At 57.3% G+C, this 15,749-nt stretch overlaps 1 protein-coding gene across 1 annotated transcript; it reads left to right on the top strand.

The window, feature by feature from the left end:
• The first annotated feature begins 5,735 nt into the window (after nt 1–5,735).
• On the top strand, nt 5,736–14,822 carry KDELR1 (KDEL endoplasmic reticulum protein retention receptor 1). The gene is made up of 5 exons (XM_079907637.1): nt 5,736–6,137; nt 6,806–6,906; nt 7,149–7,307; nt 11,073–11,325; nt 12,379–14,822. The coding sequence occupies exons 1-5, from the start codon at nt 6,047–6,049 to the stop codon at nt 12,411–12,413; spliced, it is 639 nt and encodes a 212-aa protein (XP_079763763.1). The 5' UTR covers nt 5,736–6,046; the 3' UTR covers nt 12,414–14,822.
• The last annotated feature ends 927 nt before the right edge of the window (nt 14,823–15,749 follow it).

The following is a 15,749-nucleotide window of genomic DNA, read 5'->3' as shown; positions in this document are numbered from 1 at the left end:
GGGAGAGATACAGAGGCAAAGAGAGTGGAGGTGGGTAATGGGGACAGAGAAGATATAGTGGTAGGGAGAAGACAGAGACAAGGTAGGAAGGGGGAGGACAATGAGACAGGACAGATGGGAAACAGACCCACAGAGATGGGATCAGAACAGCAGCAGAGAGAGACCCAGGAAGATAGGAAGAGATGAAAACAGTCACAGAGAGATGGTCAGGGAGAGAGAGTGACGGGGAGAAGGAGGGAGATGGAAGGAGAAACAGACAGGGATAGAGAGGCTCAGAGTAACAGAGGCAGAGAGAGATAAGGCGGAGTGACAGGTACAGGGAGGGAATGAGAGGCAGGAGTGATGCAGAGATAGATGAAGGAAGGTGGGAGACATAAGAGGAACGAGAAAGTTGGACAGAGAGAGGAAGATGGAAAGAAACCCAGGAAGACGGAGACAGAGACCCCACAGCCACCAAGAGACACGCACACAAGAGATGGAGAAACAGGCAAAATCAGAGATTGCGCGAGAAGGCAGGCAGAGCAGACAGAAAACACAGGAAGACAGAAATAGCGAGGCAAAGAGCAAGACCCCCGCCAGGGAGGTGCCCAGCACAGACATGAAAGGAAGGCCAGGAAGGCGAGTGGCAGGAGGGATCAAAAATAAAAGGAAGAAAAAGTGAAGGGGAACAAAAAAAGAGAAAGGGAAAAGGGGTCAGGTGTGTGGGGGGAGAGAGAGAGAAAAAGAAATTAGTGGGGCATCCTGCGGAGAGAATATGCCCCCCACGACCTTACCCCTCCATTTGAGCACAACCCCCAACCCACTTTTGGCCCCTTATTCCTGTCCCTGTCCCCCCATTCTCAATGACAGCTAGAAAGAGTCATGGCCCAGTCTGAGCCGCGGGGTTGGGGGGCACAGCTGTGGAGAGCTGGGGGGAGCGGGGGTCCCTGGCTCCCAGCCCAGAGCAATTTAGTAAATGAGAGGCAATACAGCGTCTCTTCCTGTGTCCCTGTTGAATACTAGCTGCTTGGGGTGGTCAGGCTGGGAGCCCAGACTCCTGGCTCCTGGATCTGAGGGAGCAGGGCACTGGGGGCCTGAACTCCTGGTTCTCAGGATTTAGAGCCTACAGAAGGGGCTTCTCGAAGGGGTGAGGGTCCAGACAAGGAAGGGTTCACTCTTTACTGTCAATCAGGCTCCTGTCCGGTTGCCATGGTAGCGCAGGCCTCTATCCACCCCACAGACAGCTAGGGTAGGGGAAAGGCCCACACCCCTTCCGCTGCCTAGAGGCCTCACCCCCCACACCCTTCCAGCCTTCCCAGGGACCCTGGGCCACTGTCTCCCTAGGGATGGGGGCAGGGGCTCCCAGCATGCCCAAATCCTGGCTCCCCCTCGCCCCTCCTCTCTGCTGCCCTTCCCCAAGCAGCTGGCTCAATCAGTGCTCAGAATAGCCCCCCTCTGCCCCAAAATAACCCACAGCTGTGGCCTGGCGCCCCCACCCCCACCCCAGGATAACACACGTTCTCCCCACCCTTCCTGGTGGCTGCTCACCCCTTCAGCCCCTCTGCCTCTCTCAGACTCACCCCTGCCTGGCCTCTGGCCTTGGGGACCCCGGGGTCCTACTTCCTGCTGAAGCCCAAGAAGGCAGCCCCAGCCCCACCCTTCTCAGGAGGCTGGATGCCAAGTTCCCGCCAGTCTCCCACCCCTCCAGGGACAGATAGAGAAGCAGTATCCCTAGCCACTGAGGGACTCTGGCGTTCCAACCCCCCAAACCTACACCCCCAGGGATCACATTGTCCAGGCCTCCAATCTCCACCTCCTCATGAGTTTCTGTCCCCACTTCCGTCCCCAGGGGGCCAAAGAGTCCAGACCACCATCCCCTCCCCATCAGGGGCTCGGGATACTGAGCCCCCAGCCCCCTTCTCCCTCAGACACAGAAGCCCTATCCTCCAACTTCTCCCACAGACTCGGCAGTCCTGGCTGTTGGGCCCCCTCCTTCCCCAGGACCCAGGAGTCCTGGTGCTCAGTTCCATCCTTTCCCAGGATCCAGGAGTCCCGGCTCACTCCTGCCCCCTACTCAGGAATCCAGCTGCCCAGCCTCCTTTATGCCCAGGACCCAGGAATCCAGGCCCATAGCCCTCTCCTCCCTTAAAGGACCCCTTTTTGTCTCAAGCCCCATTCGTCCCATCATCCTGGGCACCCCCCAGCTCCAGTCGCCCCGAGTCACCCCACTCAGGTCCTATGCACAGTACAGCCTGTCCCTCAGCTGAGGAGGAGGAGGGTGCAGAGATTCCTGGTGTGTGCCTGTCTCCATCACTCCCCCCCATCCATCACAGAAGAGAGGAGAGGCCACTTCGATCAACAGCCCGCCCCCCCACCTTCGCGTCGTGCTGCAGACGGCGTCCCGTTTCCCCCCTCCAGCCCTGTTCTCTCCCCACCCTAATCCTGGTGCTTGGAAGAGGCTAGAAGGGTATTCCAGAACCTTGAGGAAGGGATGGTAGCTTGGGGCGAGGGGTGCCAGGGCCTGGATGCTCTCAAGGTCCTTGGTAGAGGTATTAATAGCAGACTCACAGCTGAGGAGGGAGGGGAGATGGAGAGGAGAGAGGGAGGAGGACAGGCGAGGTGGGGGGGAGACTGATGCGGGCAGGGGGTGGGGTGGGGCAGAGGGAAGGTGAGATGGAGAGATGGGGGATAGAGAGGGAGATGGGGCGTCAGGTGTATGGGGCTGGGGAGAGGGATCAAAGTGTCAGAAATGGGGGGTTAGGAGACCTGAGGTGTAGAGACCTGGGAAAAAGGGGTCAGAGAGGGAGAAGGAGATAGGGGGCAAAGAGGCCCCCAGAGACCCCTATTCCCCATTCAATCCCCGTCCTTCCCGGAGGCCCCTGGCCAACTTTCCCTGTCCTAGATTTGGGGATCCGCGTTCCCACCCCCACCCCTGCATCCCCTACCCCAGCCTTACCTTTTCATGACCCTGTTCTGTGGGGGGTATTGCGAGGGTGCCAGGAACGGAACCGGAGTCCAGCGACCCGAAGATTCCGCGGAGGGCTCAGGGAGCCGCGGAGGGGGTGGGGGGGCAGGCCCTGGGGCGGCGGCGGTGGCGGGGACCTCCTGCCCGTCCCTGGCTCCAGCTCTCCCTCCTCTTCTTCGGTCCGTCCTGCCCTGTCTGTCCCCCAAGGTTGCGGCCACTCAGACTAGGCGAGGACGCTGCTACACATGTTGCGCTGGAAGTTGGGCCCCGGACATTGCGGAGGCTGTCGGGGTGTCCTCTCGCTGCCCGACCCCGTGGGGATCCCCCCTCCGCCCACCCGGGGTGCCCCCCTCTGCCGCTTCAGCCCCGGCTCCTCCCCCCCGTCCATGTGTCCGGTCCCGCCTCTCCCTGGCTCATTCGCATCCCCCCCCCTTTGTGCCCTTAGCGCTCCCCCCCTCCCGCTTCTGTGTCTGTCTGTCTGTCTGTCTGGGTCACCTCTGAAGCCGGTGGCGTGTGTGTGTGTGTGTGTGTGTGTGTGTGTGTGTGTGTGTGTGTGTGCCTGAGGAGCGGAAGACTGCCTGTCGGGGGGACTGCTCGCCCCTTCCTCGCTTGGCCACCTCCAGACGACCCCCCTCGTTCCCCCACTCTTAAATACAGGCAGAAACACACACCATACACACACGCACCACCTCACTTCCCTGGGATTCCCCTCAACACCCCCGGAGCTTGAGGAGCGACACACACACACACACACACACACACACACACACACACACGGGTCTGATGGGGCCGGGCTGCCACTGCCGTCAGGGGCTGTTCGGACAGACAGGAGGACACAGGCAGCCGGGGACGCCAGAAGCCCGGCCGGACGAAGGCAGGAGGCACAGAGCCCAGGTACACACCATCCATCCGGGTTTGGGGGGGGGCTCGGAGGGAGGAAACTGGGGGGCCCGCGACACCCAGGCAGGTGGCTCAGGGTCGAGACGGACAGACAGAACCCTCCCTCCCTCCCTCAGCCGCCGCAGCCCTTACAGACACACCCCCCCCCCCCCACCAGCCCAGCCCCAGACACCCGGACACACAGATCCTCACCGGGCAGATGGCAGACGCATGAGAGATCCCTGGGGGCCGGGCGGACCCACCCGGGCCGACACCCCCCCAGCTGGGCACCGGTGGCCGTGGGAGGCTGTGGGCGGAGGGCGGCGGCCACAGCTTGGAGGAGCTGGAGCGGGAGGGATTCGCACACTCGCTCTGTTCTCACACACACACACTCGCTCGGGATGTGATTAACATTCAGTCCCCGTCCGCCCCTGCCGGGAGACCCACAGCCCCCCCTCTTGGCCTCCCTGGGGACCCCTCCTCCTGCCAGGGCTGGGGGAGGGGGCCACCCCCCTCCCCAGCTCCCAGCTTCTGCCTTCCTCCTGGGACAAGAGAGTGAGGGGCTGCAAATAAAACGGGGAGGAAGGGGTGGGGAACAGGCAGGGACTCAGGCCCCGGCACTGAGGCGTCAGATTGGGACTTGGACTCCAGAGCCCAGGGGCTGCCGCCCTCTGCCCCCTCCCCACTTTGATGCTTGTGAAGCAGGAGGCCATTCCCAGACTTGGTTCTCCACCATGCTAGGACCCATCTTTTGGCTTCTATTGCCCCGGAAGGCCAGGCCTGCAAACTAGGTCTCCATCGTGAAGCCAGGAGTCCAGGCCCCCAGCCCCCTCCTCCCTCAGACCCGGGAGTCCAAGCCCCTAGCTCCCTTCTCCACTGCTACCCAGTAATCTGGGCCCCCTCCTCCAGGCCTGAGTCCCTTTTAGGCACTCAGACAAACTGACCCCTTAACACAAACCACCCTCAGCGGCCCAAAATCCAAGACTGATGGATGTCACCCTCAGGCACCCAATCCATCCAGCAATCTGAGGAAACTACTACCTCTGTACCCCTTCTTTTACTGACGGACCCTGACATCCATCACCCGTGGGTACTCAGACATCCAGGAGGAAAGCAATGTGTGTCCCCTCCTAGACACAGCCTGTTCCTGGCCCTCAAGGCCAGCTGTCCAGCTCCTGCCCTTCCTGCTAGAGAGGCTAAGCCCAGCGCTTCTATAAAGTGCTGTGGTGGAGTGTGGCGCAGGACACCTGGGCTCCTGAGGGTGTGTATGTGTGCCTGTGAGGGGGCAGCTCTGGAGGAGGGGCTGGAGCCAGAGCTGTGGGCTGCTGACTCCAGGGTCTGGGAGAGCAGGAGTGAAGCCTTACATTTCTGAAATGTAAGACCCACACCTGAATTTGTGGGTCCCAGAGGGAGGAAGGCATTGTGCATCTAGATTCCTGGGTCTAGGATGCTTGAGACACAAGATTGTTGGGTGGGACCCTAAGCCCCAAGAAAGGGGGGCTAGACTCTTGGGTCTGAGGGAGGAGGGGCTGGGGTCCTGGACTCCTGGGTCCTGGGGGAGGAGGGGGTTGAGGTCCTGGACTCCTGGCTCCTGGGGGATGAAGGTGCTGGGGACCCAGACTTCTGAGTCTGAGAGGGGGACTGGGGACTGCTCTCTTGTCTTTTGAGTGCATTGTAGCTGGAGGCCCCTGAAAAGCCAGCCTCTGGGTCCCTGTCTAAGATTTTTAAATCTCAGAGATCTGCCTCCCGAATCGATGTCAAGGGCAGAATCTGTGCGGCTGGGCTGCAACCTTTACAGAGAGGCACGGACTGCCTGGGGGAACTGGTGCCGGATTTGCGAGTTTCGGATCCCAGCGACCCCGCAAGTTCCTGGGAGGCGGCCTTAGGGGGGTAAATTCGGCGCCAACTCTGCAAGCGGGGGTGGGGGTGGGGGGGTGTGCGAGGTAGAGGGCGCTGGAGAGCCGGGACTCCGCCCTCGGGGGCGGAGCCTCCCGCCCGGACTCCTCCCCCTCCCTCCCGCCGGCCTCCCTCTTCCTAGCTCTGGCTCGGCCACCAGCTCCGGCCTCGGCGACCCCGCCCAGAGCCCCCTCCCCGGAGCGGAGCCCACCCGAGGGCACCTCTCCCGCCCCCCAGCCCAGCCGCCCGGCCAGAACAGCAGCCCCGGGGGGCAGCCCCCCTTCAGCCTGACTCCCTCCAGCCCAGCCCTGCCAGATCCCCTCAGCCATGAATCTCTTCCGATTCCTGGGAGACCTCTCCCACCTCCTAGCCATCATCTTGCTGCTGCTCAAAATCTGGAAGTCCCGCTCGTGTGCCGGTGAGACGCCCACCGGGGCCGGAGAAGGGGGGAGAATGCGGGAGACAGTCCAGGACTCGGGGAAGGGTTTGGAGGCATAGGGGGACGGGTTCCTCCCCGCCACTGCTTGCTGAGGATCCCCCTTCCAGGTCCGGGGTCACCAGGGGGTCACCTCCTTTCCCCAAACTGGAGATGCATCCATTTTGGTGGGGGTGGCTCCAGGAACCCAGTTCAGCCTCCCCCGGCCCCTGTCTGGGTGGCCTTAGGGTTCCCAGGGCTGGGAACAGGGAGCTGTGGCAGGCAGGGAGGCGGCTGGGAGTTGGTGACGTGGACTGTGGCCGCCAGAAAGGGAGCGGGAGGTAGGCGACCTGTTCCGGAAGGCTGAGGTCAAGTGGGGTCCTCCCAAGGCTCCACCTTGGATCTGGACTGTGGGAGGACCCTGAGGGGGCCGGAGGGGGCCACGAGGCCTAGCCTGGGACAGAGCCTCGGGCTGGAGTAGCTTTGGGGCCGGGCTGCCCCCTGGCTGTGGGCCGTGGGAAAAGGCCCTGCTTAGGCCGGGGGAGCTGGGGAGGCCTCCAGGGACAGCTGCTCTCCAGAACCCCTCTGGGTCGCCCGGGGCCCTGGGCCTCGGTTTATTGGCCGTGCAGCCCACCTTCAGCCTCCCCCATCCCCATTTCTCTGGACCACAGGGATTTCGGGGAAGAGCCAGGCCCTGTTTGCTGTGGTGTTCACTGCCCGCTACCTGGACCTCTTCACCAACTACATCTCACTCTACAACACGTGCATGAAGGTAAAGGCTTTTCCTAACCTGCCGAGCCCTCCTGAGGGGGGAGCCGGGGAGGGTCCGAGGGAGGAGGGAATATGGGTCCCAGACTTCTGGGTCTGAGGGAGGATGGGGCTAGGGGTCCAGACTGCTAAGCCTGAGGGAGGAGAGGCTGGGGGCCTGGACTCCTGGGGCTGGGTCTAAGTCTACTGGGGGCTCGGACCCTGTGCTTGGAGCTGAAGCACCCTCCACATCCTCCCCTTCGACAGGTGGTCTACATCGCCTGTTCTTTCACCACGGTCTGGATGATTTACAGCAAGTTCAAAGCCACTTACGATGGGAACCACGACACGTTCCGAGTGGAATTCCTTGTTGTCCCCACGGCCATCCTGGCGTTCTTGGTCAACCATGACTTTACTCCTCTAGAGGTAGGCCACCTGCAGGGTCTGTAGTGGTGGGGTGGGCTGTGGGAGAAGAGCAGTTGACAGTGGACCCACTCAGAGGCTTCCTTCTGTAGGGTTTGCTCAGACTTCCTTCTTTTAGGACATAAAGTTCAAAACAGGGGCTCTGGAGTCAGATGATAGTAATGTAACAGCAGCAGCACTCACTATGTGCCAGACGCTGCTCTCAGCATTTCACATACATTAACTCATTACTTTTCATAGCAGCCCCATTTTATAGATGAGAAAACTGAGGCTTAGGGAGTTGAAATGACTCTTCCAAAGTCATTGGCCTAATGAATAGTTCAGGAGTTGGAAACGGGGCTCTTAGGGGCCAGGCTACTTGGATTTGGATCTGTTACTTTCTATTAGCATGACCTTGGGCATGGAACTTGACCTTTCTGTGCCTCAGTTTCCCTATTTGTAAAGTCAAGATCAGGTCATTGTGAGGATTTACTGAGATTAGACAGCATCACGTAGTGGTTAGACACAGAGACTCTAGAACCAGAGAACTGGGATTTGAAGCCCACTTAGCAGCTGTGAGATTTTGGGCAAGTCATGTAATTTCTCTGTGCCTCAGTTTTCTTGTCTGTGAAATGGGGATAATCAGTTCCTACTTCATAGGCTTTGATGAGGGGTTAATATTGGTAAAGCACAGTGTCTGGCAGTAGGTAGGAAGTGCGGTCCATGTTTGTTCAGTGCTTGCAGTGTTTAGGACCATGTGGATCCTTTTACTCCTAAATGTTAGCTGTCATGGTTTTTATTGCATGGCATTTTGGTGGGACCTGTACAAATTCCTGGGAGGAATTTCGAGAGGGCCTTTGCTAAATCCTGGGAGGAATTTCGAGAGGGCCTTTGCTAAATCTGGAAGGTTAAGGCCTCCTGGGGCTGGCAGGAATCAAATTCAGAGCAGTCTTTCCTCCCCCAGGACCACTCACTCCTGCCTTGTAAGAAGCTGGCCCTGGGACTTCCCTGGCAGTCCAGTGATTAAAACTACACACGTCCAAGGCAGGGGGCACGGGTTCGATCCCTGGTCGGGGAACTAAGATTCTGCAAGCCGCCACTGAGCAGCCAGATGTGATGATGTTTTCAACACAAGCCACAATTCAGGAGTTTTCCTGAGGGAAAACTTTACAGTTTTGGCTACAGATTCCAGATCTATTTCTAAAAGCACCCTGCAGGCTAGACAAATCTGACTGAGGGTGACTGGGGGTGACTTTGACCCAGGGGTCCCAGAAATGTCAGAGGGAGGCGGCACTGCACTGTGGCAGGAACCCCAAGCTTGGCTGCGGGGCCTGGACTTTGCAACTGTATCGTCAGCATCACCTTGCATGGAGCACCCGCTGAGCTGGGCCCATTTTACAGATGGGGAGACTGAGGCTGGGGGAAGGCAGTGGGGCTTGCTCCAGGTGGAGGAGGCCGGACCAGGACCCAGGATTCTTGACTCCAGCTTGTGTGGTTCCCTCATTCAGAGGTGGGGAGGTCACTTGTGCAAAGTATTGGCACCAATTGTGTGTCCTGCTCTGAGCTGGCCATTCCAAACCCGTCATCATCCCGTCTGATCCGTCGGCCTCTTGGGGAAGTGGGCATACTCATCCCTATTTCTTGGAGGACTGAGGTGCAGCTCAGAGGGGAGACCTCACAGAATTTGAACCCAGGTCTGCCTGCTTTCAAAGCCCATGCTATCAATAGGTGCATGCTGAAAAATTATTTTTTAATCATAGAAGGAAACAATTCTTTAAAAATTCAGATGTCACAAATAGATAAAGTAAAATGCAATAGACCTTCTCTCTCCTCTTACGTCATGATTCCACTCCCCAAGGCTAACAATCGGTATGTATCAATTTAATGGGTATGTTTCCCGAGAGCCTCAACTAACCTGATATACTAAGAACCTCGCTGGTGGATTCTGAGTAATTATGGGAACAAGCCCTGAAGTCTAGCTGCCTGGGTAGGAATCTGTTTCCACCCACATCTTAGCTGTGTGGCCTTGGACGAGTTACTGATCCCGTGGGCCTCAGTCTCCTCATCTGTATAAGGGGGATAACAATAGGACTTACCTCATAGGGTTAAGGCATAAGCCAGTTAATACCCATAAGGTGCATAGAACAGTGCCTTGGATGTAGTAAGTGCTATATAAACGTCAGTTCTTAGGAATACATCCTGAAGGTCCCCACTTCCTTCCCACAAACCAAAACAACCCAGGAGGAACCACACCTGCCAGCTGGCTTTGTTGTCTGAGCGGAGGTTTCGGTGGGTCTGCAGATCACAACTCACCCCAGGTGGGACTTTCAGGGAGCTGAGGACTGAAAAGGGGCCGACAGCTGCCTGCCATCTCTTCGTCTCTCCCTCCTGGGATGCCCTGTCCTGCTTACAAATGATGCTTGTCACTGCTCCCTAAATGATGGCCTGTGACAAGCACTTGGGGACCTTGCTTCCAATCGCTCATGCATTCATCCAGGCATCGAATATGTGCCAGGCACTGTGCCAGGTGCTGGGCCCACAGGGTGCCCAAGATGTAGGCTCCTGGACCTCACGGAGCTCACAGTCTGGTCAGAGCTGCCAGGAGGAAGATAAGACAGGGGATGTGACCATCCAGGGGGAAGGATGGTCAGGGAGGACCTCTCTCAGGAGGTGACTGATGAGCTGAGATTGGAAGGAGGTGGAAGAGGCAGAATGTGACTGTCTGGGGGAAGAGCTGAAGGAACAGCAAGTGCAAAGGCCCTGGGGCAGGAAGGAGCTTGGTGTGTTGGAGGACCAGATGGAAGGCCCAGGTAGTTGTACCCTGGAGGGCGAGGGGAGGGAGTAGAAGATGAAGCTGGATTGAGGAGGGCCTTGAAGGCCAAGGTTAGGAACTTGGGTTTTATTCTGGATGTGATAAGAAGTAGCTACAAGAGGGTTTTAAGCCAGGGAGTGACACAGTCTGATTTATGTCTCTAAAGATTGCACATTGAATGTCGCCCCTACCAAGGCAGGAAAATTATCCCCTTTTTTTGTGGGGGGCAGGGCTGTGCCATGTGGTTTGTGGGATCTTAGTTCCCCAAACAGGGATTGAACCTGGGCCCTCAGCAGTGAAAAGACGGAGCCCTCACCACCGGACTGCCAAGGAATTCCCAGAATCATCCCCATTTTAGAGGTGAGGAAGCAGAGGCTCCGAGAATCTGGGTCTCTTGCCCAAGATCTCACAGAAGGGACATCTCACAGCCAAGATCCCAACCTGCGCTGCCCTTGGGAGGGGTGTAAATTAAAAGTGCTCACAAACACCGGCTCAGAACACTTGGTTCAAATCCCAGCTCTGCCGCTTCCTAGCTACGTCCTGGGCAAGCCTCTTACCCTCTCTGGGCCTCGGTTTCCTCATCAGTAGAAGGGGATGCTGGGAATTCCCTGGTGGTCCAGTGGTTAGGACTTGGTGTTTTCACTGCCGGGGTCCAGGTTCCCTCCCGGGTTGGGGAACTAAGATCCCTCAAGCCTTGCGGCACAACCGAAAAACAAAACAACAAAAAAGAAGGGGATGCTGATAATAGTACCTCCCTCATGGGGTCATCGTGGGGATTAAACGAGAGAATACAGGTGGGGCAGGAAAGCGGTGTCTGGCACACAGTGAGTGCCCGGCAGGCGTTGTGGTACCTGTCGCCCACTCTCCAACATCACTGCACCTGTAGCCACAAGGTCCACCGTCCTCACCCTTCTCTTCTGCCCTGTCCCCTCCCGCCTCGTCCTGCCCTCTGCTCCCACGCCCCGGCCTCCCCGCAGATCCTCTGGACCTTCTCCATCTACCTGGAGTCCGTGGCCATCCTGCCGCAGCTGTTCATGGTGAGCAAGACGGGCGAAGCGGAGACCATCACCAGCCACTACTTGTTTGCGCTGGGGGTCTACCGCACGCTCTATCTCTTCAACTGGATCTGGCGCTACCACTTCGAAGGCTTCTTCGACCTCATCGCCATCGTGGCAGGCCTGGTCCAGACGGTCCTCTACTGTGATTTCTTCTACCTCTACATCACCAAAGGTAGCCAGCGTGGGGGGCCGGCCGGTAGGGAGCCTGCTCCTTCCCCAGCTCCCCCCCTCCCTGGGGCCCCAGCTTCATCTCCCCAGCCCTGTATCCCTCGAGGGGAGACAGGACAAAGAGAGGGGCAGGCCGGGGTGGCCTCTGACTTTTCCTCTCTTGGAATGTGTCCTAAGCCCTCCTCCTGCCCCAAGGTTCCATATCCAAAGTCTTTCAGTCTCACGCCCGTAACAGATCCAGAATTCCCGTCTCCTAGGCCCCAGCAGCGTTCAGAGAAGGGAGGGCCTCCTCTCTGCTCATGGACCTCTGTCCTTACCCTCAGGGACTCAGGCCCACCAAGATTCATTCATTCATTCAACCAACAAATTTATGGAGCACTGTCTATGTCCCTGGCCGGGGCTAGGCTCTGGGGATACGAGCTTAGGAGAAAAGATGGACAAGCCCCTCCCCTCCCTTTGTATTGTAGTCGGGGGAGGTGGTGAATAAACAAGAGAGATGATTGCTGACAGTGAGAAGGGCAGTGACAGAAAGGAACCAGGGATGTGTTGGTGAACAATGGTGGAGGGTGAGGGGGTTACTTTACGTGGAGAGGGTGTGGTCGGGGGGAGGCCTTTTAGAGACGATGATCAAAGCAAAGACCTTGGAAGTTCAGTTAGTCAGTGTGAAGGGAAGAGGAGACAGGACAGAGGCCTGAAGGCAGCCACGCCCCCTGAGGATTAAGGCTGGGAGGGCAGAAGCGGGTGGTCTCGCCCAGCCAGCCCTGCCAGGCCCTCTGACCCCAGCGCCCCCCGAGAGCCAAGGCCTCCAGCCCTTCCAGGATGGAAGGGGAGCAGCCAGCATTAGGGGAAATAGGGCCTCCTCCGGGGCTCCATGGCTCAGCCCCTAGGCCGGGAGCCTGGTCCCCGGCCCCACCCACAGCTGATAATCCGAGTCCTGGGGCTGCCCCTCCTGCATCTCTGCCCAGCCCAGCATCCAAGCCCCTGCTGTGGGCGTGGGAGGCTGTCCCCTCCACGAGGGACCCCTTGGTCACGCCCACCCCCCTTTCTCTCCCCCCAGTCCTCAAGGGGAAGAAGCTGAGTTTGCCGGCGTAGCCCTGGTCCTCGCCATCCCTCTCCGGGGCAGCTGCGAGAGGCAGAGGAAGGCGACGAAAGACGAAGAGCCTTCCCATCCAGGGGAACTTTTTTAAGAACCCACCTCTCGGTACTCCCCAGCCCTGCTCCTGCCAGGTTTCAGGGGGCAGTGGAGGACCCAAGTCTTGGGGCAGCTCAGGACCTGGGCTGTTTGTAGTTTTTTTGCCTTTTAGAGAAAAAAAAAAAAATCTTTCCACTATTTAGGTTTTGATTCTGATGACTCCTTTCTTTTCTACTCTCTGGCCCCAATTTTTATAAACTGTTTTCGAGTGTCCTGTGGGGCACGGCAGGGTTGGAGATCTTTTCCCTCCCCCGAGCCCCCTGGCTTCCTTCTGGATCCTAACCCATCAGCCCCACTGGTTGCCAAACACTAATCTGCCGACAGCCGCCTGCCAGACCTCCCACCGTTGTCAAGGACACAACCTCCCATCCGCCCCCCAAACTTCTGCACTGGGGAGAGGGAAGAGGGGAGGGAAGTTCTCCCCTGATTTTTCATAATAATTTTTTCCAGAGTTTGGGTTTTTTGGTCACGTCCTTGTTTTTTGGCAATTTAGGGGCGCATGGGAAGGGGGTTGGCCCAAGGGTCACCGTGGCTCTATGGCCATGTTTTTGTACAGAATTGACGGTTGATTCTTTGTTCTCTTGAAATAAACTGAGGAAAACGATGCCTCTCTTTGGCTGCTCCTTGCCCTCTCTCTGGCGTTTGTGGGGTCCGCCCGGCACCCCGGCCCCTCTCTCTGCCTCTGCTTTATCCCGTCTGCCATCTGCAGGCGATCCAGGCCTGAGAGGAGCAGGGAGATGAGAAACTGGGCTTCCTGAGACTCTGAGCTGCACCCTGACTCCTCATGACTCCACCAGGGAAGAGGTTGTGGAGGAAAAAAATCTCGAAGATTCTTCTTATCTTGGCACAGAACTTCCCTGACAGTTCTCCCTAGAGAGCCTTTAAAAACCAGATTTACACATTAAAATCGGGATTTCTGGCTTCTCTTGAAAAGAACCCCATGAGTCTGACAATGCCAGGTCCTCGTGTCTGGGTAGCAGCAGATGGCTGGAGTGAATGGCTGGGACGTGAACTTCCCCTCCCTCCATCACCAAGTCCCCAGGACTTGGCTGAGGGCTTGATACCATCTCTTACTGGGCTGACGCTGTTGTTCTGTGGTTTTGTGAAGTTCAAAGGAAAGTCAAATCTTTTCCATGTTTCCCTCCAGATTGGCTTCACACCTGGCCTGTTTCCTTCACTTGGTTTACTTGCTTGGCCCTTGTAACCTTTTGGAGTTTTGCCCCCTGATTTCGCCAAATGCCCTAGATGTCTGCTGAGACTTTCCTTAGCCGCCTCCAGTTCTGCCGTAGGATGGCTCTGGAAGCTTCAGGAGGCAGGTAGCTGGTGTTTCCGAGCGTCTCATAAGCGCCAGGCAATGTGCGTTACACGGGTGAGCTCGTGGGACCCTCAGAGCACCCTCACTTTGTTGCGGAGGAAGTCGAGGCTTAGCCGGGTGAGCCACAGGGGTGGGGTTGGTACCCTGGCTTTCTGCTGCTGGATCCTGTATGTTTAGCCACTGCTGTGGGGTTTTTCAAAGGTTTTTTTTCTTTCTTTCTTGTAAGCTAAGCCAACGGACCTTCTGTTTAGAGGAATTTGTCCAGAAGCCTCATATGGAAAATGCAGGAGCAGGGCTGCCTGGGTTGATTTCAGGGTCGGGAGGGGGCACCTCTTTGAACGCAGCCCTCAAACCATCAATCTAAATCTGGTCCAAGTCTCTAGTTTGACAGCCAGCCCCGCTCAGGACCAGAGAGATTCAGTGACACGTTCCAGGTGATCCAGCTAGTGACAGAGCGAGGACCAGAGCTCTGGGTCCTCCCGTTTGCCATGCCGGAACCCTGCCCACTCCACCGCATGGCTGCCGTTTCCTCCAGTGCCCACAGGGACCACGGCCTACTTCTTTCTGCACCCTGAGCACTGCCACACAGGAAACCCAAAAAGGGGACCACGGAGCCCACATTTGCCTCCCCACAACTCACACTGCTTTTCCCAGTTTGTAAATGAACGCTCTGCAGCCACTGTGGCCCCTGTGTGGGTGTGTTTGGTTTGGCCAGCCTAACATTAAGCTTTTTTTTTTTGTATTCCTTGCCAACTAATTCCACATAAAAAGAAACGGATGTCCGGTTGTTCTAGAAAAACTAGAAGGTTCTAGAGCGGCACTATCCAATACAGTGACCATTAGCACTTGAGATGTGCTGTTCTTGTAAAACAGGCGCAGGATTTCAAAAACTTAGTGCAGTAGGATGTAAGCTACCTGGCTAGTAATTTTTTATACTGATGACATGTTGAAATGATCATATTTTGGATATACTGGGTTAAATAAAATATATGAAAATTCATTTCACTTGTTTCATTCTACTTTTCTTCACGTGGCCAGCTGGTAAGTTTAAATACTGCCCCCCCATGGCTCACACTTTGTTTCCATTGGACAGTGCTGCTCTATAATTTTTTTTTTTTTTGGCTGCATCGTGGCATGTGGGATCTTAGTTCCCCAACCAGGGATCGAACCTGTGCCCCCTGCAGTGGAAGCGTGGAGTCCTAACCGCCAGACCACTAGGAAAGTCCTGGACAGCGCTGCTCTGGACACCCCCGGGCTGTGGTACTGAACGCTGGGTGCTGAGTGAAGGCTGCCCCTTCCCAGGCTCGGCCCCTGCCCCCCCACTTGCTTCATGGGTACTTCACCCACTGGAGTGACCTGCTGGGTCCCTGCAGGCAGGAGCGTTTTGTGGCCCAAGCACGAGTCTCCGATTAGTTTCGGGGCTCCCTAAGACAAGCTTTCAAATATTTGAAGACAAGGATCTCCCCTGACCTCAGTCATGGACTTGCCATCCCCTGTTCCTTTAACCACTCCTCCCACCGCATGGGTCTGAGTGGGTCCCTTGTCAGCTGGGGTGAGTTAAAGGATGTGGGCCCTGGAGACAGGGCCAGTCCCAGTGTTGGCCCTCGTTCTCCTTAGAGCCCTCTCCACGGGCGGAAGCATCTTGTCTCTGAACTTGAGCTTCCTCAGCTGTACAGTGGGGCACCTCGTGCCTCCCTCCCGTGGCCAGTGCAAGGAGTAAAGGGCTCGCTGTGTCACAGGCCTGAAAAAAGAGTTTCCCTCCCGTCGCCGCCCCTAGCTATCAAGGTGGCACCCAGAGGGAGAGTCCAGGAGGTGGATTGGAAGTGGGACCCGCTACAGAAACCCCTGAGGAGACCCCATAGGATTTCCCCCCTCCCCATGGCACTCGAGGGACCGGAGAGAAACAGATATGAGAAGGACA

Source organism: Stenella coeruleoalba (assembly GCF_951394435.1).
Source record: "Stenella coeruleoalba genome assembly, chromosome: 20".
Taxonomy (NCBI): Eukaryota; Metazoa; Chordata; class Mammalia; order Artiodactyla; family Delphinidae; genus Stenella; species Stenella coeruleoalba.
The sequence above is the reverse complement of the archived record's forward strand: the minus strand, read 5'-3'. Positions and strand labels throughout refer to the sequence as shown.

Bases quoted from the DNA above. Each gene is read 5' to 3' on its own strand.
- KDELR1 (XM_079907637.1), top strand. From the start codon at position 6,047: ATGAATCTCTTCCGATTCCTGGGAGACCTCTCCCACCTCCTAGCCATC. The intron at 6,138-6,805 runs GTGAGACGCCCA...TCTGGACCACAG, and splicing joins GAAGTCCCGCTCGTGTGCCG to GGATTTCGGGGAAGAGCCAG. The intron at 6,907-7,148 runs GTAAAGGCTTTT...CCCCTTCGACAG, and splicing joins TCTACAACACGTGCATGAAG to GTGGTCTACATCGCCTGTTC.